Source organism: Polistes dominula, unplaced genomic scaffold (assembly GCF_049000335.1).
Source record: "Polistes dominula isolate Pdom_NZ unplaced genomic scaffold, Pdom_raw_medaka contig_25, whole genome shotgun sequence".
Taxonomy (NCBI): domain Eukaryota; kingdom Metazoa; phylum Arthropoda; class Insecta; order Hymenoptera; family Vespidae; genus Polistes; species Polistes dominula.
Genome location: NW_028301094.1, coordinates 3067698 through 3093721, shown reverse-complemented (window position 1 = coordinate 3093721; position 26024 = coordinate 3067698). Strand labels below are relative to the sequence as shown.

General features: G+C 26.1%; 1 protein-coding gene and 1 non-coding gene across 7 annotated transcripts in view; both read right to left on the bottom strand.

Moving 5' to 3' along the window:
* The window catches only part of LOC107063776 (neo-calmodulin), a 139257-nt gene that overhangs the window by 91115 nt on the left and 22118 nt on the right, over positions 1–26024 (bottom strand). For 2 of the 6 annotated variants that reach the window (XM_089176530.1, XM_015315864.2), the window contains exon 2: positions 12926–12952. The exons of 2 other annotated variants lie outside the window; for them this stretch is intronic. In XM_089176530.1, coding sequence (XP_089032656.1) covers positions 12926–12952 — 27 coding nt within the window. Of the gene's footprint in view, positions 1–2643; positions 2790–12925; positions 12953–26024 lie in introns of those variants that run through there. 2 more of the 6 variants (XM_015315861.2, XM_015315862.2) reach the window with 2 other exon arrangements.
* On the bottom strand, positions 8324–8542 carry LOC149031208 (small nucleolar RNA U3). Its single transcript, XR_016177926.1, has one exon. It is a non-coding gene; the product is annotated as a small nucleolar RNA U3 (small nucleolar RNA).

The following is a 26024-nucleotide window of genomic DNA, read 5'->3' as shown; positions in this document are numbered from 1 at the left end:
TGTATATGTATGTGTGTTTGATTAATATCATCAATGAAAATTGATAAAATTGAAAATGTATATTTATTTTATAATTTCAATTATATCAATAATTGTAATATAGGATAAATCATGAGATCAAATATTGTTTAATTATTTTAACTTACAATCCCAATGTTTGTAATTATTGATAGACACACACGTTCATGTGTGTATTATTATACTAACTCAACAACGTTCTGATATTAAAATATTCAATATTATTTCATCGTTAATATTATTCTCCTTGATATAAAATATTCAAATATGTGCTTTAAGAGATAATATTTGTTTTTAATTTTTTATTTCTCATTTTTTTTAATCTTAATATCTTATCTTTATTCGGACTTGAAATTTAATATTCTTTTTTTTTCTTACATCTTTTCGTTCAATCTATATTTATATTATAAAATACTATAAAATATTTGTTTTCAATTTTTTGTTTCTAAATTTTTTTTATTTAATATCTTATCTTTATTCGGACTTGAAACTCGATATATATATTTTTTTGTTATATCTTTTTGTTCAATCTAATCGAAAGAAGAAGAAAACAAAAACACAAAAAGAAACAGAAAACAAAAACAAATGTTACATTAAAGTGAATAAATGAAAATTTGTATATAAAAATGTTAGATAAAAAGTATTATAGATAATGCTTATTGGTTGGTAAAAAGATATTAGAAATAAGACGTTTACTCAATGGGGAAACACTAGACAGCGTGATATCGATATCGGCGTTCACAAGACACGTGGTTTCTTGTCCACTGTTGTCTCCACAAGGAAATGTTCGACCTTGCACAAGATATCAAATGTGCGTCTAGTCTGCACTTTATATCGATCGTATTCGATCGTAGACACACCGAAAAAAAGAGACGTTTTTCGAATAAGTATGAAATATATTCTTCCTTAAAAGATCATATTTCCAAAGATTTTCCACTAGTATTTTTTTTTGTTTGATCTTTATGATCGTTCGTACGTAAAAGAATGAAATTGTTGTCTTCTTTGACAATTTTTTTTTTTTATTAACAGAAGACTATCCCGTAGTAAGTTTATAAATAGAAATCATGAGATTAATTGGAAGATATAAGACGATAAGAATGAATAAATACTATTGCGTGTTCGAGTAAGCAAGTAAGCAAGTAAGCGAGTAAGCAAGTAAGCAAACGTCAAAAACGCGATTCCTTAATAAGGCATTAACATTAAATCTTATCATGACAGTGGTTTCCTTGTTCTATCGAAAGGATCGATTCGGTATCTCTTTTATCTTTCCTTGATTTATTAATCTATAATTAGAACCGTTCGAATGGCCTCGGACACGTACCAAAATGATTATTTTCAAAGATATGCTCATAATAACTACTTATCTTTGATATCACGTCCTTTTTTTTTTGTTATTAAACATCAATGAAAAAATTAACGAAGATTTATTATCAATAGAAATACATTTAAATACGAATGAATTTAAACAAAATTTCCACATTTTTCTTCAATGATGTATCACAAGTTCCACGTGTCTTTTAAAAATCATTAAAATAAAAATAAATTATTTTAATTTACATATTATTTAATTAATAACATTAAATAAAATAAATAAATATATATATATATATATATATAAATAAATTATTATATATAATATAATAATTAACAATATATTAATTTTACGTCGATCGCCAATAGAAAACGAAAAAGAAACAATATAATAGTCATTAATTAAATCACGTTGTATTAGCAATGTTTATAACCACGTTTAAATCTTTTCTTCCTGATTACAAAACATAATGAATAATATTCAAGCCATGATTCGCCTTAAGGCACGTAAACCCGAAACAAAGAAGCCATCGAACTTTCGAAATCGAGAAATTTCATGGAGAGAGAAAACACGACACGATTCTGGTGTCCCATTAGAAATCAAAAGAAAAAAAATCCAAATATTTACAAATAAAATGAATCATCAAACGACTAAGTTTTTTTTTTATTACAACTAGAAAAAAACAAAATAATAAAAACGTTAAAACATATTTTCGATATTTTTCCATAAGTAGAACGTTGCAATTAAAATGACGCGGATAACACGACGAAGATGACGACCGATGACTGCAATTGACGAAGATGACCAAAGACAACACCAAAGGGGGCTTGAAAAAAAATATATATATGTATATCGTGATGAAAATTTGTCGTTTAATAAAAATCGTAAAGAATCACGAAATGAAAAGCGCCATTTTCGAGGAAATCCCTGTAAGCGACGGTGCGGCGAATGGTGCGGAGAGTGGTGAGGGGTGGAGGGGAGGGGGGTCGTCCCTGGAAAGCCGTCAACCAAATACATACAGGTCCTTTGGTGTGTAGGTGTCTACGTATTATACATCTACACACACATACATACATATATATATTTATAATAATACATAATACATAATACATATATATATATATATATATGTATCTACTGTACACGCACTGATTTTGAACAATTAAACGCGTTGAATATTACTCGATAATTTTGAATTTAGTTTATACGTTGAAAATATTCGTTTAATCGGAGAGAAAGGAGGACTCGTGAGAGTTAAACTCGTGGGGTGGTCGTCTTTGAATAAATGGATAAACACCGCTTTCAGGACTTACGTGTTCGATGCTGGACAGATGGGCCGTGACTGACACCCCCGGTGCCGCCACGCGCCCTTCCCCGCGCCACCACCTTCCTTACCACCCTTCTCGATTGATACACCACGGCGCAGGCTCGCGATCAGAGTCTTCCCACCCCTTTCTCACACACACTCTCCCTGTCTCTTTCTATCGTTTTATCATTCAGAGTATTCCTATGTATGAGTGTGGGGGTGTATATGTTTCATTCTCTTTCTCTCTAACTATCGTTTAGTATACACTTATGTATATGTATGTATGTCTCCCTTCCCTTTCTATCATATGAATGTAGAAAGTATGTGTTGTTTCTCTTTTTCCAACCACTTCACCATCCCCTCTCTCTCTCTTTCAACTATACCGCTCCCTTCTACCTCCAAATGCCAGATGAGAGGGCGTACTTGCGAGCATTTTCGTTTCTGTGTACGCGCAAAGGAACGAGGAGGCAACTTAGGGTGAACGTCTCTCGATTAGCTTCCCTTTCGTTTAAGGTTCGGTTAGCTTACTCTGTGAGGCAGGTCAGTGTTGGATCTATCCTGACTTTTCCAAAAACCCCATTCATTGCAATGGGAATTCAATGTTCATTAAATATCATGAATAGGGTACTTAATATATAATATAATAGGCCTTTTATTTTAACTTTCAAAATTATTATGGCAAATTTTGTTTCATTGGTTTTTGTTTGACTTGGTTTCTTTTCTTTATTTTGTTCTTGTTCTTTTATTTATTTATTTTTTTTTTTTTTTAATTTCACACAATTTCTTGCTGTTTTTTTTTTATTTACTTTTTTCTTTGATTTCATAAAATCATTTACATTTTTATTTTCATTGTAAACGATAAATTTGATAAACTCGATAGATAAAATGGTTGGTAGGCAAATAGTTACGTTCCAAGTTTTTCTTTATCATAGACATAAAAAGATGAGATAACGTTGAGATCTTGGCGAGATACTTTACTATTTAACTTATACTCATAGACCACAAATAGATATCCGTGGTTTTCACGTTAAACGATACTCGTGAACTTCGTGAAGTATAGTTTAAGGTCCGTCACTTGCCAGCAATTCATGCATTCATATATATATGTATATTTATACGTACACATATGCACGTGTATTATACGCATATGTAGATTTGAACTGTTCATGACTAGGATTATAAGTAAATACGATTTACACGTAACTTCTGTACATAGCGTGAGCATGAAGAACGTGCACGTGAATTATCAATTCAAGGAACAAATTGATTTAATTCAAAACCTCGTTAGTTAATTGCTCTTGTTTCATAGTTTTCGAATGTGTATTTGGAAATTTTAATTGGCCTAACAAAAAAAAACAAAGAGATAATGAGGAATTGATTATATACGAGTGGTGTGTTTTAAGGTCAAAACGATTAATTCGATTATTCCAAGTTTTTTTTTACAATTTTTATTATAAAACTTAACTCGATCGTTAATTAACTTTTAAAATGTCAAATAAAATTTTTCCTAATAATTACATTTCACAACGATTTCTTAATTGAATGACTCATATATAAATTTATGAATTTTATTATGAAACAGTAAATTTATATATATATTTATTTATATTTATATATTTCATATAATATAATTATATAAATAATAAAAAAAATAATAAAAAAATAATTTAATATAATTATTTTATAATGTAATATAATAATTATACTATTATAATAATTATACAAATTATACAATTTTATAATAATTACACAAATAATTATATAATATATTATTAAATAATTAACATTGGAAATATATATATATAATTAGTTTTTTTAATCTAGTCTCAGGAAATAATTTCAAACGAATTATGTCTTGTTCGTGATTTTGTAAATTTACGAGCATGGTATAAGGCAAGATGTTACATCGCATAACCGTTGTACCGTAAATTTAACGAACCGATAGTAATAAATCTTAACGGGATAAGTGGTCCTACCTCAAATACGTTATGAACGTATATATTCATATGTGTATATATCTACATACACGCATTTTCCTCTTAATCCTTGTAATATGAAATTACCAACATTCGTCTAGAACGAAATATGAGCTAAAAACACGAATACGTTCGTTCGTTTCTACTTTTCGTTTCGAAGAGAAAGAATAATTCAAATTGATCGATAATAAAACAAATTTATGTGAAATATTTTCCTTTATGTGTATCAAATTATAATATTATAATTTATTTTAAATATAATAAAAAAAATTATTATAATAATTTATTTTTATTACATTTAATTTAATATTTTATTTATAATTATAATATAATGATAAAATATTTTATTATAATTATTATAATATTTATTAAATTATTAAATATTTTATTATATTTATTATAATTATAAATATCTTATTTATAATTAAGAGATTACTTTTTATTTAATAATTATTAATAAATTAATAGAAATTATTTATAATATTAACAACAATAAATTAATATAAATTATTTTAAATATTAACAACAATAAATTAATATAAATTATTTTTAACATTAACCACACAATAAATTAATAGAAATTATTTTTAACATTAACAACAATAAATTAATCTAAATTTTTTATAACATTACAAAACCTAATAAAATCAATTATGTGCGTATAAGTGTATGTATAATTATAATATTAAACATAAAAATAAATTTAAAAAAATATTTCTAAATATTATAATACGGAATTAAAAACGTTCACGACTAGAAAAATAGTGATCATAGTAAAAAGAAATGTTTGTTTTTTTTTCTTTTGTTTTTTTTTTTTTTTTTTTTGAATAAAAAAGCCTCGAGTTTAAGTAAGTTTTTTATTCACATTTAGTGCGCGTCCTAAATAAAAATGGTTTTCATACCTGGACCCGTCGTAATTCGACATAAACTTGTGAGAAAAAAAACTTATTAAAATCGTCTGAAAAGTGTGTTAAAAGTTTTATATGTACATATAATATACTATGGGACAAAATTTGAACCACTTAGTGCATACCATTATTTGAGAATAAAATATATATATATATACTACCATTTATTTTAATAATTATATTCGTGATTTAAATAAAAATAAAAAGCAAAGAGCTATTGTTTTTCATTTATAAATCAAACATAGTACGAAATAGTACGTCTCTTTGTAAACTATCGATTTGTAATATCGATTTGAAGAAATTAATTTAAAAAAAAAAATGAAGGACGAAGGATAGAACATAACGCACGTCCCTGAAAACTTAAACATGTCTTTCATCATATCACACTTCCCTTAGTTATTGTTGAAGTTCCTTTAGTTACTATTGACAGATGTCATTCTAAAACACGGAAGTGACGTATGTAATAAATGACAGTCGAGAGATAGGAACCGTTCTCATCCCCCACTTCATTTTATTCAATTTCAATGTTTCTCGGACGAGTTTAATAAAGGTCGAACCCTACGTTCTACCATATCTTGTTAGAATAAAAGGGACGTGTAACTTTTACGAACTTGGCATTTATGACACTTACCCTCCTAAACCCAACTAATGTTTTCCTATCATCTTGTCAAAACAAATTGGCACTCCGACGCATCCCTTAAAATCCCTAAGAGATGATAAGATTTTTCACACCGTTTAACGTTCTTTTCTTTTCAAAAAAAAAAAAAATATGTTACAACAAACGTAAATAAATATCCAATGTCGAGATATATTTTTTGGGGGTTTTTTTTCACAACTTTTTACAAAAATCTCGTAACAGTAGGGCGAGAAAATGAGTTCAAAAAAAAAAAAAATAAAGAAAGTAAAATACATTTAGATTAAAATAAATTAATAGTTAATTAATATTAATATTATTATTTAAACTATATAAATAATAATAATTAATAATATTATTAAATAATATATATATATTAATTATATTAAATTATTTAATTGTAATAATTACTTCATAATTTCTTTTTAACATTTTAACTTTATAACTTTATAATATTTTAAATAATTAATTTAAATAATTTAATTTATATTTTATTATTATATTAAATTTAATACACACAAGTTAAACTTAATATAATTAAATTTATAATATATCAGCTTTAATAAAGAATTTTAATTTAGAATTATTTTTATTTATAATTAGTTACAATAAGTGATTTTATTATTTACATTGTAGGATAATTTATTTTAATATTAACATATTAACCAGGGAATTCCCTTTTTAATTACGCAACTTTTTTTTATTATTTACTTATTATTTTTTATATATTCATTTATTTATTATTTATTATTAATTATTATTTAGGCTTAAAAAATAAATTAAAAGATTATGAAATATATATTTTTTCGTTTATTTATATATAAAGTACAAAGAGAGGTTTGTACCTTCAGCTTTAAGGCAATACGTTTGACGTATTTATACGTTCCGCCCGGTTAACAGGTTAATGTAATGTTTATAATAAAATATTATTATATTAATAATAATGTTTTAAATAATCTTTTCAACGTTCCTACGTGGACATCGATGGTTTCAACAACCGGGTAAAGCCTTTAATGAAAATATAATTTTCGTTAATATTTAAGATTCACTTCTATGCGCGTATCTCACCTCGTTTAAAATTTCATTTCGTTCCATCCCTTATACAATCTTGCTCCTCTCTCTCTCTCTCTCTTTCTCTCTCTTTCTCTTTTTTTTTCTTTTTTTAACGTCAGCTATCTCACATAATACTCTGTGATTTCTCGCTTGGCTCGCATAAACTTCACAGTGATTTTATTCTCGTTAAATGAAATTAGCTTTTTTAATTCTTAAAATCGTTCGACCGAATAAAGAAGAAAAGAAAAGACTGAGGGTAGAGAAAAAAAAAGAGAAATTTACTTTCAATCCGTAAATGAATTTTTTCGTTGATAATATAAATCGTCGATAAATGTTTCATATTATGTTATTGAAAAAATTACATATTTATCGTATTACTTAAGTAACTGTACCTATCGTTATATTTACATTTAGTTAGAAAAAAAAAAAGAACAAGAAAATATTTTCTTACAGATGAAACTTTATAAATCGTTTTGTTGTTTTAACTGTATAAATGCATCTACCCACTCATTCGGTGTACTTATACTATAAAATTTATATTCCTTCTTCTTGTGAAATTTCAAAAAAAAAAATATTCTGATTTTTGAGGTTTTTATTGTTCCTAAGAGACAGAATGGTAGATTTTCTTTTTTGGAAAGTAGATTAAATTTAGTGTAATGTTGCAATATTGCAATATTTAGTTTTTTATCATTGAATAATATTAAATAATTTATATTTCGTATTAATAAATATATTAATTAATATTATATATTGAATTTATATATATTATAATATATATATTTTATATTATTTTTTTTTTGTATGTAATTTTATTAACATGTTTTATAAGTAATACAAAAATAAGAAAATACAGTAGGAGCTTGTTTTTTTGTACTGTCCTTTTCTATGCAATTTCTTTTTTGTGCGATCTTGTTTTTTAATGCAATTTTTTTTTATTCTGAGAAGTTCCTGTATTTTTTATCCTGAAAAGTTTATCCTGAGAAGAAGTTTTGAAAAACTCCTCGTCCCTTAGCAAATTATGAAAATTCCTTACAATAATTTCATAAGTACTTAAAAGACACATATACTATACCTATTGTTCTGAAAGGATTTCTATTTTTGGTTGATTGTTCATTGACTACTCAGAAAGCTCCGCTTTCCATAGCTCCCTTTACACAGTAAAAGGAGTGAACGATCATCGGTGATCAAAATCTTGAAATTTTAACTCAAGATCTTGAATCGTCCTCACGCTCAGGAAAGGGAGCTGCAACTCGTCATCGTAGCTGCAACGTCTCAGCTTTACGCTAAGCAGTTATGAAGATATACTACAGAAATGATCCTGTGAAGTATGATCTTAACTCTACCGTGATTTTTTAAACCTTATATACAATTCGAAGTATAGTATTACTTACGAGAAACGGTAAATGGAATCTGCCATCTAGTGTTCAGTCAAAGAACTAACTGATTTTTTCAACTGAACGCTTTTTTTCAATAGCAACGCTATTACACACATACATTCTTTTGGTAAATAAGTTCTTTTGGTAAAAGTTTTTTTAGTAAGTATGCTCCTTGATGTCTACAGATTAATATAAGTCCATTATCATTAAAATCCGTTATTTGGCTCCAAAGTTATACTAAATAATACGAGGGTCTGTAAATGGGCAGTTTCTGCTGCGAAGTTGCTTCTACTGCGAAGTTGCGTGAAGTTGCTGCTACCCAGCGTCGAAAGTTGTGCGAAGTGCAAAGAGTTAGTTATACATAAAAAATCTGAACAGAACCACCTGCTACGTAAATCCCTGTAAAAATATTATCTCAATAAAATGAATGATTATATTGTAACGGCAGATTCTTGGAGTTCTTCTAAAATTTGTGTCGATGTCTTATTTTAAAAACTTTTCAAAGTTATTGCAAATTTCGTCAATTTTTTGATTAGCGTCGTAACATTGTTTCTCATGAAATTCAATAATTTCGGCCATACGTATTGCATCGACCAACGTTAAATCTCGTACTTGTAAGAGTAAGATTGAGGTTGTGTCATAATTAAAATTACATTTAACAATTAAACTCGTTAATGTGTCGGCATAATGTTTTGCTGACTCGCCATCAAATTGATATCGATGATCAAAACGATATCTTGCAGCTATTTTTCCTCGATACCACGAGAACATATCTTCTAATATATCTATAAGTATATCGTATGAAACATCATAACGTTTGATAGAAATTATTTTATCCAAAACCGACGAAAGAGTATTTTCTTCAATCATATTTAATAAAGTAGGACCCTTTAAATTTTCTGGTATTTGTAAATAATCGACAAAATATTCAAAATCATTTTGCCATATAAGAAAGTCCATTATATCTGAATCAAACTTTGAAAGCAAATTATGTGTTCGGTTTGTCATTTTTTTTTTTTTAATGTTTCAAATTATGGTTTATATCATATCAAGAAAAAAATTAATAGTCTGTTATATTTTAAGCACGTTAAGTAGATGACCTGGTGGAAATTCGTTTTCACTTTAACCAATAAACACACTTCACTTTTCGTAATATACTTGTCAATTATTTGTTGAAGAGAAAAAATAAACAAAACAAAATGTAAATGCATTTACATCTGATCTTTGTTTCTTAATTAAGATTGATAATGGTTTTATTAAAAGTGGAATACTCTCTAATAAGATTAACAATACAAAACTTCCGACCAGTTTCTTGATTGTTTAATGAACGTTAATCGACTCATATTTTATATTATTATTACATATATATATATTATAATTAATATATAATAAATTATACAATAATATAATAAATATATATTTTTTTATTAACTATTAATAAATTATTATAATACATAAATATATTTATAAATTAACAACAATTATTAATATTAATAAATAATATGTTAAATATATTATTATATTATTTATATATATATTAATGTATATATAAAAATTAAATATATAATATTAATTAATATAATTTAATATATTTTATAATTTAATATAATAACTATATATAAAATATATATATATATAAATTAAATTTATAATTTATAATATAAATTATAAAAACATTAATATATATTAATTTATTATAATTATTATTGCATAATATTGAGCAATTGCGTTTAAAGTTCACGTTATTCCCATAGATAGTAAATAAAGTAACGTAACGTTAATATTAAATGAAAAATGATCCTATGGTTTCTTAAAACAAACAGGTAAATTCTTTCGACCACAAAGTAAAACTTCCTTCTTTTCATCGACATTTTACAAGAAGGTGGTTCATGGTTTCATACCATGAAAGTAACTTTGACGATATGAAAGCACCTTTATAAAAAAAATTTGTATCTGAAGAAAAAAACGAGACAGTTTCTATCAAATTTGACTTTGTATCGAAACTGTCAGACATCTAAAAACGATTGATCCGACGTCACGTTTGTTTTCACAGAGAATATTCAGCCTATGTTTTGTTTGTTAAAAACGTGCTATTATAAAATAAAATCACGTAACACGGATTTGTAGAGTTAATTTGCGAGTAAAATCTGGCTTAAATAAAAAGAAAAATTAAGAGAGAGAGAAAGAGAGAGAGAGAGAGAGAGAGATATCAAAAAATGGAACGTGTAATTTCTATTACTCTCTCATTTTTTAATAGACCCTTCAACGAACGTACGTACCTAACTTTGAAATTTCTAGAGCGAATAATCAACGTTCATTACTTTTTTTTCTTATCAAGGATAATTGCTTCCGTTAAGCAGTACTTAAATCGCAATTTTACATCAGTCTAAAGTACCCACCATTGTGTCTTTTGTAAAAGTTCACTTTCGTTTATCCAAAATCTTGTCGAATAATCATTTCTTTTCTTTTTTTATTTAATCGTTAAACAAATGTCATTTTTTATTAGAAACAGATGATTATTGGCTGTTTATTATTTATTTTGTTTTTTTAACAGACCTTTCAGGTTTGTTTTATTCAAGTTAAGTATCTGTATACATACAAATATTTATTTAACTGATAAGTAAATTAAAAATATATATTATAAATATAATTTAATTATAAATATAAATTATTTCGTATTTATATATATTTATTTTATTATATATTATTATTATTATTTATTATTATTTATATATATTTGTTAGTTCATATTTATATATATTTAAATATATTTATTATATAAATGTAATATTATTATATAATTACATTATTTCTCATCAATTTTATATCTATTGAAAATATATATGTATTATTTAAAAAATATTAAAAGAAACAAGTGCAAAGTTGAAGATAAATAAAAAGACGAATAATATTTCGTAGTAAAAGATTAAAATATTCTCATAACATTTAATATTATTATTATATATGTAGGTTAAATTCGAAAAAAAATTTATAACAAAATAATTAACTGGGAGTAAGCTTATATATTATTTGTTGTAATATTGTGTAACATTAATATTATATAACGATGCCGACAGAGTTGCACGAATGAATTTGTACGAGATATGTCGGACTCGTATCACTTGCGCCAAGTAAAACAAGAGCTTTCGAACGAACTCTAAACGATTTTACCGACTGATATTCCAAATTTACCAAACGAGTTTTGACTTGCCTTACCAGATGGTAAATCACAAAACATGGAGGGTCGGATAAAGCACATTCTATTTTATCAACGTGGACAAAAGTGCAGTGAGTGAGCTTTCGACAAGGACGTAAAGCTTTCGGTGATAACAAAAACAGTGACTTACCGACGGAACATGAACTTCTTGTGCAGAACGAGCCACTTACCTATAAGAACAGAAAATTGTTCAGTTAAAATAATCGTTATGATAAAAGTTCCACCAGGTTGTCGCTTCTAATGTACATACTAAGAAATAAAAAATGTACTAAAAAAATGCGACTAATGATAATAATGAGAAATAGAAAGAGAGAAAAAGAAAAAGACAAAAAGAGATAGAGAAAAAGAGAGATAGAAAAAATGAGACACAAAAAAAAGACTAAAAACGAAGTTTTATTAAAAATGACTGAACTATCATCGGACCATGCTATGTAATTATTATTGTTCTCTTCCGTGCATTTGTGATTAATCATGCCAAGCATTTGCGACGAATAAAGAAAATAGAATGAACAATATAAAAAATAAAATAAAATAGAAAAACAAACACAAATTATATAAACAAAAATTCATATACCCATTGAAGACTCTAATCGTCGTCTTAATATTTTTTTTTATTTTCTAAATTTTCAGGCATTCGTTTAAAAACATGTAATCAATCCTAAACAAACAAATGAAAAAAAGAAATCTTAAAAAAACTACAATCCTTTCGCATAATAATTTCACGAATTTAAAACAAAAATAATTTCACGTATTTGCTACCGTGAATTAAAAGCAATTGGTGTTTTCTATCTACACTAAAATAATTCAAACAAAATTTCAATGGCATGGTTTAGTCTAAAATATGATCGTTCAACGACTAAAAATATATAAATATATATATATGCTAAAAAGCTTTTGAAATAGTCGTTTTTCTAAATGAAAGTGACATTAGTGTGATATAAAAAGAGAAACCTAAGACATTTCTCTTTCCTATTATATTCTAACTTGCGATATAAATTCGACAAAATGAAATGGCATTCTACTACGCGCTAGGAAAATAACGCACGCCTAAGGTGTGTGTGTGTGCCATTTTACAGATAATTCAAAATAATACTGCGAGAGTGTTGTGTGCTTGAAAAATAATACCTGCACAACTGCTGGCCCGCGATGTGCCTGTACAATAGAAAAAGACAAGAAAGAATATTATACAGATAGATAGAGTCAAAATAATTCAAAATTATTCACACAATTACATATGTTTTCCTATAGAGATGTGGGAGTGAGAAAAACAAAAAGAGAAAGAGAGAGAGAGAGAGAGAGAGTGAAGGATTGGACAATAAACAAGAAATGTGGCACAATTTGAATGAGCATGCAAAAATAAGTAGAAAAACCTGCGTGAGGTCAGACGTGAAAGAGGAATATGAACGTGACGAATAAACGATACGTGACGGTGACGTAAGATAATCAAATTTATGCATTTATTACAAACGTCAGTAGTCCCACACGTATATATATATGTGCTAATAATTATGAAAATTAACCAAATCAAAAAAATAGAAAATATATTGGATTGGCAAGTAAATAATTGCGGGGATTTTGTCGAGAGGTGACCTTTTAAAATCACCAATGACTTAGTTGCCAACCCAATAATAAATGTTTTATTTATTATATTAAAAATTAATTAATGATTTATTTTAAAACTTAAAAAAAGAAAATGTTATACAAAATAAATTACATAAAATCAACCTTTTTTCCATTTTTACAATTTAATCCATTGTCATATATATTAGCACACACGTATAACATATATATGTATATTATAATATTAAATAAAACAAAATATATAAAATAAATAGAATAAATATAAGAAGAGGATCGTAGGAAGTACCGTGTTAATATTAACTTAATTCTAAACTTACACAGATACATGTTATTCCATCCTTCTCTCGTACTTTCGACTTTCTTATTGTTAATGATGATTCTCCTTTATCTTTCCGCATATCTGGACGCTTAAATATCGCAAAATCGTGAAAAAATATCGTTTAGTGAAACTTTTTGCAGAATTCCAAATAATCCTATATATATAAAAATAGACGTATATATGTTTATGAGACATCTATCGATTTCGATTAACATGATCGATCTCTCATATTAAAGTTCAAACGCATACTATGACGACGATGACGACGTGTGGGTTGGGTGACAGTTCGATGAGAAAACTTATTTACATGTTATTTCCCTTTTACACCGTGTTATCATCGTAAAATTGGAATTTCTTTTTTTTTTCTTTCAGTAAATTTAAAAAAAAAAATAAAATAAAAAATAGAAAATGTAAGAAGATTCACAAATAGAGATAGAAATAAAAGTTAGAAAAATATGTAGGAAAATAAAACGAAGAAAAAAAGAAAAAATATAAGAAGTCTTTTTCCTGTGGTTCACGTGATTTTATAACATTTCCAAGGACCCAGAGAAGCAGAGTGAAAGAGACAGAGAAAGAGAGAGAGAGAGAGAGAGAGAGAGAGAGAGAGATAAGGGAGAAGGAAGACAACCTTTAAGGTTCTCACCGATCTTCAGAGAATTTCCACTCTATATTCTGCACACATACTCAAAGTAATTGGCAACGAACCTTGGTCTCCGGATACGTTTGTGTGTGTTCGATTCAAGAAGCACAGATAGAGAGAGAGAGAGAGAGAGAGAGAGAGAGAGAGAGAGAAGCGTCGTGAACACGTACACGTGTATATCATCTAATTGCAAGTGAAAGCTACATACCCGGTGTTTCATTTTACACGATATAATTTAATTCCAAAAAAAGGGGTCTTATAAATAAGTATTTTTATATATGTATTAAAAATTGACTGAATTTTTACGAAGAAAATGTAATTATTTATACCAGTTTATTACATAGAAAACAACATTGATAAAATACTAAATTCATAGGAATTTTTTTTTAGTATAGTATAGTTAGAAGTTTTAATTTAGTATAGTTACCAAAGTTATAGTTGCCAAAATACACAAATTTCTAGGAATTTTTTTGTTCAAATGTAAATCGGTGCTTATAAATCTAACAAATGTTGTAAAATATATTAATACGAATCCTAACACACACCTATATGTATATATATATATATATATGGTGTACTTATTCATTGTTATTTCATTGAATTATGGCACTTAGAAGTTTAACTATGCTTGCCAAAATACAACAAAGTCATAGTTACAGTTACACAATTGGAAATATTTGGCTGTATCGTTTACAATAAAATAGTTTGTATAGAACACTTTGTGTATAGACGGTGAACCAAAATTCATGATACTAAATAAAGTCTAAAATACTAACCAATACCAATGTGATATTAATTAATTGAAAATATTAACGTAAAAATCATATCTTTGTATTATTAATTAATGTATACACGTTATATTGCTAATTGATAATATTATACGTATGTGTATATCATATTTTGATAATAAGCATAGTACTTGAAACTGTTTTCTATACAAAAGCAATAGATATAGAAATAAACCCTAGTTAAATCACTAATTCCAATCACCAATTATATACACGTGTATCAGATTTCATTTCAATTTACATGAAAGCAAAGCACATTCCCCATAGAATTTCGTTATTCTTCATTTTCGTCTTATTCTGATTGTGAGTTATAGAATCTCCTTTGCTTCATTTGTATCCATAAATTTGAATTCACCCTGTACATATATATTTACATATATATATATATATATATATATATAGAGAGAGAGAGAGAGAAAGAGAGTGAGAGAGAGAAACACGAATCGAGATATTGCTATTGTGTATTACGTACATGCATGTAAATTTATTTGATGAGTATCATATACCTACTACTACTACTACAGAATGGTTATAAATTTGCGAAGAGCTTGCGAACAGGCTTTCGAAATAGAACATACAAATATGAATAATATGATGAAGTACTACTTCTATTTTCTCTCAAGCCAATAATAATTTCAATACTTATTAGTACACTTTACTATTCGCTAGAAGAAAAATATGATAATCGTTAAAAAAAAAAAAAAAACATGTTAAAATATTTACCTTTTGGGTACACACTCACACACATTTGAAAATTACTTTAAAATATTATAATAATTTCAATTAATATTAAATTTAATATTTAAATATTATAATAATTTAAATTAATATAATAAATATAACATTAAATATTATAATAATACAAATTACGCATTGCTTTGAAATAAACCAGAATGTACTAGTTAAATCTCATCTCAATTTCAATGACGTATCAGTACGTCATGCTCATGACAAATGCATGACGTACTAATACGTCAAATGTAGTCAAAGGGTTAAAGACGATGATAACGTCGTATATAATCTTCTGTTGCTATGAAGAATGTAAAAGTATGTTACAATGAATTTTTAATTCATATTGAAATATTTTATAATAATTTAAATTAGTATATAATATAATGTTTAAATATATTATAATTAATTAATTATAATAATATAAAAATATCGCATAGATTACTTTAAAATAAATCAGAATGAACGAAAATTAAATCTCATCTCAGTTTCAATGACGTATCAGAACGTCATGACAAATGCATGACGTATTGATACGTCAAATGTAGCCAAAGGGTTAAAGAAAACGTCGTTTATCATAAATTTCAAAATAAAAATAAATCAAAAACCGAAAGTTTACGACTAGTGGGAGTAGTGGAAACGAAAGAGTTGAATATTGAAAGACGTAGATGAAAAGAAAGTCACACACGTGTGAGCTTCAAAAGGAGGTTGAATTTTCTATAGAAATTCATTTCCTCACGTTGCTTTGTAAACGCGTAAATATCTTTCATTGATCGACGCACCATTGAGAAGTATTCTCCATAGGATTAAATGTGGTGATGAAAAGAATCCGATAAATATAAAATACTTTTGTCATAGCGTTCATCGTTATAGATGGATTCAACAACTTTCCTAAGAAATTTCAATTTCATCGATTTACTCACACCTTCTCGTCTCGAATTCATATTCTTTCATTTATATATATATATATATATATATATATATATATATATATATATATATTTATTACTAGTAGTATATATATTTATTTATTACTATAAGTATTTATATTTATGTGACAGTAGTATAAATAAAAATAATTTATTTTTATAATAATTTTTAAATTATATTTTATTATTATTAATATTTTCTTAATTTGTTTATTAAATTAATTTAATAATTTTTTAATTATATTTTATTATTATTAATATTTTATTAATCTATTTATTAAATTTAATTATTAAACTTGTAATACATTGATTTTATTACAATTTTTTCTTCGTATTACGATTATTGATATTGTAATATAAATTATAAGAATTAATTAATTTTTTTTTGTTTTAAATTTATTCATTTATAATCCATTTTTATAATTATTAACTCATATTAATTATGTTCTCTTTCTATCATGTTTACTTAATCGTTTTAGTTCTTTTAACAAGAATGTCATAACAAGCTGGACTTCTCCTTTATTTTTAATTGCTTTCGTGTTTAATAAGAAAAAACAAGACCATAGCAATTTCAAATAGTATGTGAAATATTTTGAAGAGTATTCAGACAAATGTGAATCCTGCAAAATCATAATATGAGATTTTCCATTAAATCCAAGTGAAATATAAAGGCAAAATTTTATAACTCTTTCTTATTGAAAACAATTGTATAATTATTAAAATAGAAAATTTCTATTCAAATAATAACAATAATAATAATAATAATAATATTCATTTTCCGTGAAAGCTATTTTTATAATACTTTTCTTTCTTTTCCTGTTACCACTTTCTACTCGGTAAAATGAAATTCTAGCATCTAAATAGAACAAAAAGAAAGAAAAGAAATAGAAAGAATAGATGGATAAAACGAACCTTTAAAAGAAAATACTAAGTAATTGCTATCGTCAATGTGAAATCCTTTTTTTCATTGTGCATTAGGATGTTCATCAATTTTTATTTTTGTTATTTTCTTCAACATTTCATCCAATTTCCCACGAACTTATTCATTTCGGTAGATAATAATCGACACAATTAATATTATAATATCGAATAATTCAATGAATTCTTTTAATTGCATTACCGATATATACAATAAAAGATAATAAAAAAAAAAAAAAAATCGGTAATAAATCGAAATTCTATTATTTGATCCTTCTGTTTTGACACTAATGGAATCAATGCACTTAACACCGTTCCATTGATTTTACGTGCCGCATACATCCGGGAATCACCATGGAAACCGACATTTCCCTAGGAAAATGTACTGTACATTTTATAAAGTTTCGAATAGTATACTCGAACGATACTAATGTTTATAAAAAATTCTATAAATATTAATTGTTTCAATAAACATACAAGTTTTATATAATATACATATAAATTATTCATTTGCATTTATTACATAAATGTATCACCTAAATCAAACCGTTCTATTAAAAAAAAAATAAAATGTTCCCTTTTTCATTTCAGCGAAAGTATTTTCTCGTTATTTTCCAAATATTCTTAAACAATTTATATCTAAAGAAAAAAGAAGAAAAAAAGCTAAGAAAATTTTCCTCGAAAATAGAATTCTTTCACCTTCGTACAACAATCCGTAAAGAAAAAAAAAAAAGCAATGAAATTAAATTGCATTTTACTTGAAGAATATAATAAGTATTCTTATATGAAACCAAGCGAGAGAGAGAGAGAGAAAAGAAAGTGGTGTTTCGTCGAAACAAAAGGAAAATTTAAGAAGAGAGAGAGAGAGAGAGAGAGAGAATAATATTGTCATTTCTTACCAACCAAAAAAAAAAAAAGAAGAAGATTCGTTTCACCGTTTTAAAATCTAATTATGCACCAAACTCATTCGTAAACGTGTTTCACCTTACTTCCTTGCTTTTCTTTTTTTCTTTCAAAATATATTAAGAACATTCTTTCATCAAGATAAGATAGATTAGTATCTTCTTTACAGGTTATTACGTAAAATAAAAAAAATAAAATAAAAATTACGTTAGAAATATAATATTATACTTAAAGTAACAACTCATGTGTAAATTAATGTAAAAGTTATAAACCCTTTGGAAATATTATTCTTAACAAGCGTATTAAAACAAAGTTTTAGCAAAGTGTCACTTCTCTCTATCCTTTTCACTATTGTTTCTACCAAAAACTCCATAAACTATTATTACGTAGAACTTTCTAATTATTTCTATTATCACGTTGGTAATTAAAAACTCAAAGAAAAAATTTTGTTCAAATCCATTCGTAATTATTATGAATGACATTTTGCAACGTTGTTAAATTTTTTTTCTACAAATTTTCAAATCTAATAAGAAGATTTACTTTTTCTCTTCGTACGAAGACCATTGAAAAAAAAAAATATATATTCATTTTAATTGTTAAAAAAAAAAAAAAACACGTCGAAATTCCTGTGATGTAAAGAGAACTAAATAATAAATTCTATGAGAAAATTGCGCTAAATGGAAGTTGGCTTTGTCATACGAATGGAAAGCTTTGTTGAAATCGGAATCAGGATTATCTATAGTTAAAAGGTCGACGTATATAAACGATATCTATACTTTTAAAAAATAAAAAGAGAAAGAATAAATGTTCCCTTTCTTTTCCTTGTTATTACTAACAAAAGTTACGTTACATTGAAATCGTAAATTACAATAAAATAAATTGCTATTACAAATTTTCTTTCATTCATTTTATTCTTAAAATTATTATTATTATTATTATTATTATTATTTATTATTATTATTATTATAATATTATATCAACGCGTTATCTTATCTGACATAATTATACAACATTTCACGCTTCTCCTATCTATCTCAGAATCACTTATCGTTTATTACACGTCACGATAATATAATTAACATCGTCGGCGTTAATAATATTAATGGTGGCCTATAGAGTATAAATAATATTAATTATCAATAATCAATGACCAGAAAATTAATTTTAACCGGTATCGTTAAATACACGAGAGAAAAAAAAATTATACGTTTTCAATATACTCTTATCTTCTTATAATTTAACTCTTTTAAAACAAAGTTCTTTGATAAAATATTATAATTATCAATGAAATTATTAATTAATCGTAATAATAAGGATAAAACTTTTCAATAATATCATGTGTATATATTTCTCATTTAATTAAATAATATATATTGTATTATTTCTTTATCCAATGAAGTTTGTTCAATTATTACGTTTGCGCTTGGTTTGTTAACAAAATTAATTAATAACCTAACAACAATGGAATTTTGATCATTAATTATATTGAAAAAGTTCCGTGGGAAAAATGTCTTATTAAGAAAAAAAAAAATAAAATAGAATAAAATAAAAAGGATCTTCAGTGAATCTTTGAAATTCAGGATAAAGTGGTGGGACTATCGCGTAACCTTTGACATTAGTTGCTCCACATAGCCGACCCAGATCCCCATGAATCTCGTTTCACGCCATTTCAAAAGAATAATATTGTTTAATTTCTTAAAAACGAATACAAATAACAAAAATATATATACATATACAATATAATAAAGAAATTCATTGGAGATACCTCGTGTTTGTTGCATGAAATAATAATTATTTATTCATTATTACTTTATAGAAGTATTCGGTCCTTTCATAAACAAACAAAAAAAACACAAAGGTAAAATAAACAAAATTTATCGAGTCATAAAAAACATATCCAAGCGTAAATATGTTGTGATAATAAAAAAAAATATAAAAAAAAAATAAAATCAAAAGCATTATTTCAAAGTCAACTAATGTACAAGCAACAAATTTCAACTTAAAAAAAAATATAAAAAAAAAAAATATATATATTTATATATATAAATAGTTGAATCGAAGAAAATCTTATTAAACTTTTTTTTAGATCTTCCACCGATTCTATAAGTTTCGCAATACTCCTTTTGATTAAACTTCAATGATACCCGATGATGGGGGTAGGTAGGGGGAGAAGAAAAACGATTCGTAGATTTGAAGAAATAGTTTTTAAAAAGTAAAGGCGAATTCCAAGGATAAAGAAAAATCTCTAGAGGGGGGGGGTTTGGTTTGTTGGTTGGTTGTTGAGCTGAAAATGCGATTGCGTTGGAAAGATGCAGGGATGTCTCTCCTTAGCAACAAGGTGGAAACCAAACTTCTCGTTCTGTTCTCAAATCGACCGAAAGGGTAGTTCGTTATCAGAGCGTAAGAGGTGAATCGAGTTTATCGAGCGATCATTCTTCTCTCTTTCTACTACACCTTAGATTTTCTCGAAAGCACGTCTGCCCTTTTTTTTCTCATCTTTCCTAAAATAAAACGGGTATGCGTAAGAAAAGTTTAATACCAATTTGTAAATCCCATGATGATACAATATCCTTGATTGACCCATCGGAAAAATTTCTTTGAACGTTATTATTCTACGCAGAAAAATATTATTCTATAAAAAAGAAAAGAAAAATATATTTTCTAATTTTAAGTTCCTTTTTTATTCATCCACCTCTCCCCCCCCCAGGTGTGCAATATTTGTATATTCCTTAAATATAATATTAATACCTTATATGAATATATATAATATATATATATATATTCATATAAGGATATAAATATATATATACCTTATATATAATATATATTGTAATAAAATATATAATATTATATTATTTTATAAATAATATATATTATATAGTCTAATATTAATGTATAATATTATATATACTATAATATTAATAACAATAATATATTATTATATTGTTATGTAATATTATTCTATGAAAAAACAAAACTCTCCCTTTTCTATTGATCTTAAACGTGTGAAATCTTTTTATATTTCTAAAATAATAATACAAATACCTTTATAACAAATTGATTCGATTATTGTTATGTAACAAGTTAAGCATGAACATTGTATTCCATATTTTCTACCTTATTACTCATTTTTCTTTTACATTCAACTAATTTTACTTTATTTCTTATTTTTTTATCTTCAAACTTATTCTCCATTGAGCTGTTATTACATGCTAAAGTACTTTGTTACTCTCTCTCTCTCCCTTTCTCTCTTTCTCTCTTTCTCTCTTTCATGAGCAATCTTTTTATATTCCTTACATACACCAACACTATCATACAACGATTTAAAACATCATCTTGTTTCCCATCATTCTGTGTTAACTTTCCTTAGCAATTTTCTTCTACAAACTATGTTTTCTTACGTCATATTGATTTTGTTCTACCTAAACCTTATCTTCAATTTTACCTGTAGAACCATGTTTAAAAATTCTAAGATAGGATATTGTTATCGAATAAAATCATGGGAAGTTTATCGTTACGATACATTATGCATGTGTGTGTAACGGGAATATTTCCAGTGAACACACCAACGTAACAGTTATATCACACCTAGAGAATATGTAACATAACAAATGTAATGTAAATTTTACATTCTTGTGATACAAATTGTTATGTAAATGGGACATCAAATTTGTAACGTAAATATGACATTAAAATGGCATACATGTTACTTACCAAGTGACATCACATTAGTAACCTTAGTGTGATGTTATATTTATATAACATAGTTACGTTAGCTTTACATTATAGATATGACGTCACTATTACATACCAAAGTTAACTTATAAACAACATAACCGATGTGACTTTGTTTTATCGTAACATTTACATCACAATGTAATGTTTCAGTTCTGTTCATATTGTTACAGAACACATATATAAAATAGTTATATTATATTTGCTTTGGAATTTTATGTCAAATTTATGTTAATAATGTAACTTCGAAATTATATAATGCATTGTGACTGCATTGTCTTATACTGCATTTTGCATAATGCATCAATATTTTAATAGGAATATTTTTTTACAGAATTAAATTCCTTCTAAGTATATATTTTCATTGCATTAAATAAATATGTCAAATGGTTAGTGTACCACCGGTGGTACACGTGACACGAAACGTGTTAATTATAATTTATATTATTAATTTATGTTATATTTTATTATTTAATAATATTTATTAATTATAATTATTAATATTTATTAATGATAAATGTATTAGTAATATAATATAAATAAATACAAGTTCGCATGGCTCAGTGAGGCAACGCACCATTCAGTAATGTCCATTCAGTAATCGTATGTTCCCGAGTTCAAATCACGCCCCTTCAAAAAAAAAAAATTTTATAAAGAAAAAAGAAAAAGAAAAATTTTAATTTTTTAAATTCGAATTATGATATGTCACATTGTTACGTAAGTGAGTGTGAAATTGTGAGTCACATGTGACCTGTATGTTATTTATGGTTTTACGTAACCTAAAGTTATTGGTTCTGTAAATGTGACGTCTCGGTTACATCGGTGTGTTCACTGGGATTTATATGTAATAAATAAAAATTAGGATTGTAATGTTCTAATTGTAGCAATTTTTTTGCATTCTAATGTAATTATTTTATCGCACCTGCACAGGTGATGATTTCGAAGATTAAATTGTGCTGTAATGTATGTAGAGCGTATTAGAATATCAAAATAATTGTTAAGTAATCAATGGAAGTGTCTATTGTTGTTTAAAAACACCGAGTATATGATAGGAGTACTATCTTCCTTAAAATTCACCTTCAGACTGACACGTTGTCATTTATCAAAATAATTTTATTAAATGTTGCTTATATGACTTTCTGAATATTGCGCATGTGCATAACGAAAATAATTCATCTAATTAATCAAATTTAAGATTATAACATTCTATTTTTTTATTTTTTTGCATTCTAATGTAATTATTTTATCGCACCTGCACAGGTGATGATTTCGAAGATTAAATTGTGCTGTAATGTATGTAGAGCGTAGTAGAATATTAAAATAATTGTTAAGTAATCAATGGAAGTGTCTATTGTTGTTTAAAAACACCGAGTATATGATAGGAGTACTATCTTCCTTAAAATTCACCTTCAGACTGACACGTTGTCATTTATCAAAGTAATTTTATTAAATGTTGTTTATATAACTTTCCGAATGTTGCGGATGTATACAACGGGATTATTAATTATAATAAATAGAATTAAAGATATTAACGTCCTGATTTTAACTTTAAAAGATAAAAACAATTTATTGCTCATCTTCATTTTGTTGTGTGTGTGTGTGTGTGTGTGTGTGTGTGTGTGTGTGTGTGTGAAAGGGATTAAAGAAATTATAATATTGCAGTGGTATATATCATAGTAGATCCATTATGTCCTTAAATTTTGCTGTTGTAATTTGTCTAATATTTTTTATACAGTGTTGTCAATACAATATTGTCCAACTTTCCTGATCTATCCCGACGTGATAATAAATTCAAAACTTTCAAATTTTTATTCTCATTCATCGATGTCTTATAGAAAATCTTAAACGATTCATTTCTGACAAAACGCATCCAACATATTTTTAACCAGTTTATTGATTCTCCGTTAGAATTTTGTAACCTTTTTAAAAATTGCATTTTTTTAAATAATTTTCTTCATACAAAATCTTCTTGTTTCATTATATAAATTTACAATAATATTATAATCATTTCCGGTACTTTGTGATAATATTATAATAATTAAATTAATATTGTAATTATAATTACAATAATTAACCACAAACAACCGGAAAATAATAATTGACAAATGGAGTTAGGCTCTTTTCTAAATAAACGGCTTATATAAATTTAGTAAAAAAATTTATTACAAAAAAAACAAAATAATACTAATATTCTTCTAATCTAATTTCGATTACTATTACGATAACGATATTACGCTTAATGCCCACACTAATTTAACATTACTTGCATAACATGTCTACAACTACAAATGGTAGTGTAGCACCACTAAAAATTTATTATTATATATTAAATACTATATCGAAATATTATTTAGAAAAGATAAGTTAAAATGTATCATTATCTGCAACGAATTTATCTTATTCGGGAGTCACCGGTGACTCCCGTGGCTTTACGAATAAATTTAGTAATGCAGGTCATCGTTGACCTCCTATAATATTCTAACACGTTAACCTTACACAACACATTTCATCTTCTTCCGTTCTCTTATTATCTATTATTATCTTTAGACACGTTCAATCTCGTTACGTCTATTATTCCGATAAATTTTCAAACTTCTTCTACGTTATATTATATTCGTGTATAAAAGGATAATGAGAAGTTTCTACATGAAATGATAAGCTTTGCAATGAATCTTCAAAGGGAAATTGAGAATTTGGCTTTCATTGACATGATTGTAACTTTTCCTACGGTAGCTAAAATCGATTTATCGATCCTTGTAGTAAATTATCATTTAAATTGGATAGTGCAATTGCTTTTCGAACTTACGGACAAATATCGTTTTCCAATTCGAAACTATCCTTATCGCAATAGCCTCATATTGTTTTCATAAACTATTTATCGAAAAAAAAAAAAGAAGCAAAATCAGAAAAAGATCACGTCGTAGGACAAGACTGAAATAATTAACAAATTATTTTTTTATTATTAAATAAAAAAACGTAATTTGTTCACGACAAAGTATAAATAAATAATGTCACGTCTTTTTTATACTTTCTTCTTTTTACAGGTACGAATAATTTCTCTATGAACCACCTTCTTTAATTTATTCAATACTATTAAAAAAAAATTGCATCTTTTTATGGTCTCTTTGTAATTAACAACACACGGTTTTTGTTTATCTGAATGGGTCACATATTTATTTCTTTTTGATAGAATAATTAAACAATTTCAATTTCATCTATACGCATTTATATATATTAATATAATATTATATAATTATATTATATCTTAATATATATAAATTACGTGTCACATTGTTTGTCCGCAATGGACTCCTAAACTACTGAACCGATTTTAATAAAATTTTACACACTGTGTGCAGTTTCATCCAACTTGAAAGATAGGATAGTTTATATCTTAATTTATAATCGCAATATTATTTTATTGCGAATTATTTGTTTATTAACAAAGAGTCATGATTATCTCTGTTTGTTCGATAAGATTCTAACAGATGGCGATATAAGATAATTCGTTGACTTAAAGACGTGTGTATCAGACTGATTGTGAGTCACAGCAACGGGTGGCGGGGTACCCCTAGTTATATATAAAATATAATATTATATAATTATATGTAATAATATATATTACACTAGAGGAGTGCCCCGACCACGCGTTGCTGTGGCTTTTTTGACGTGAAAACTTCTT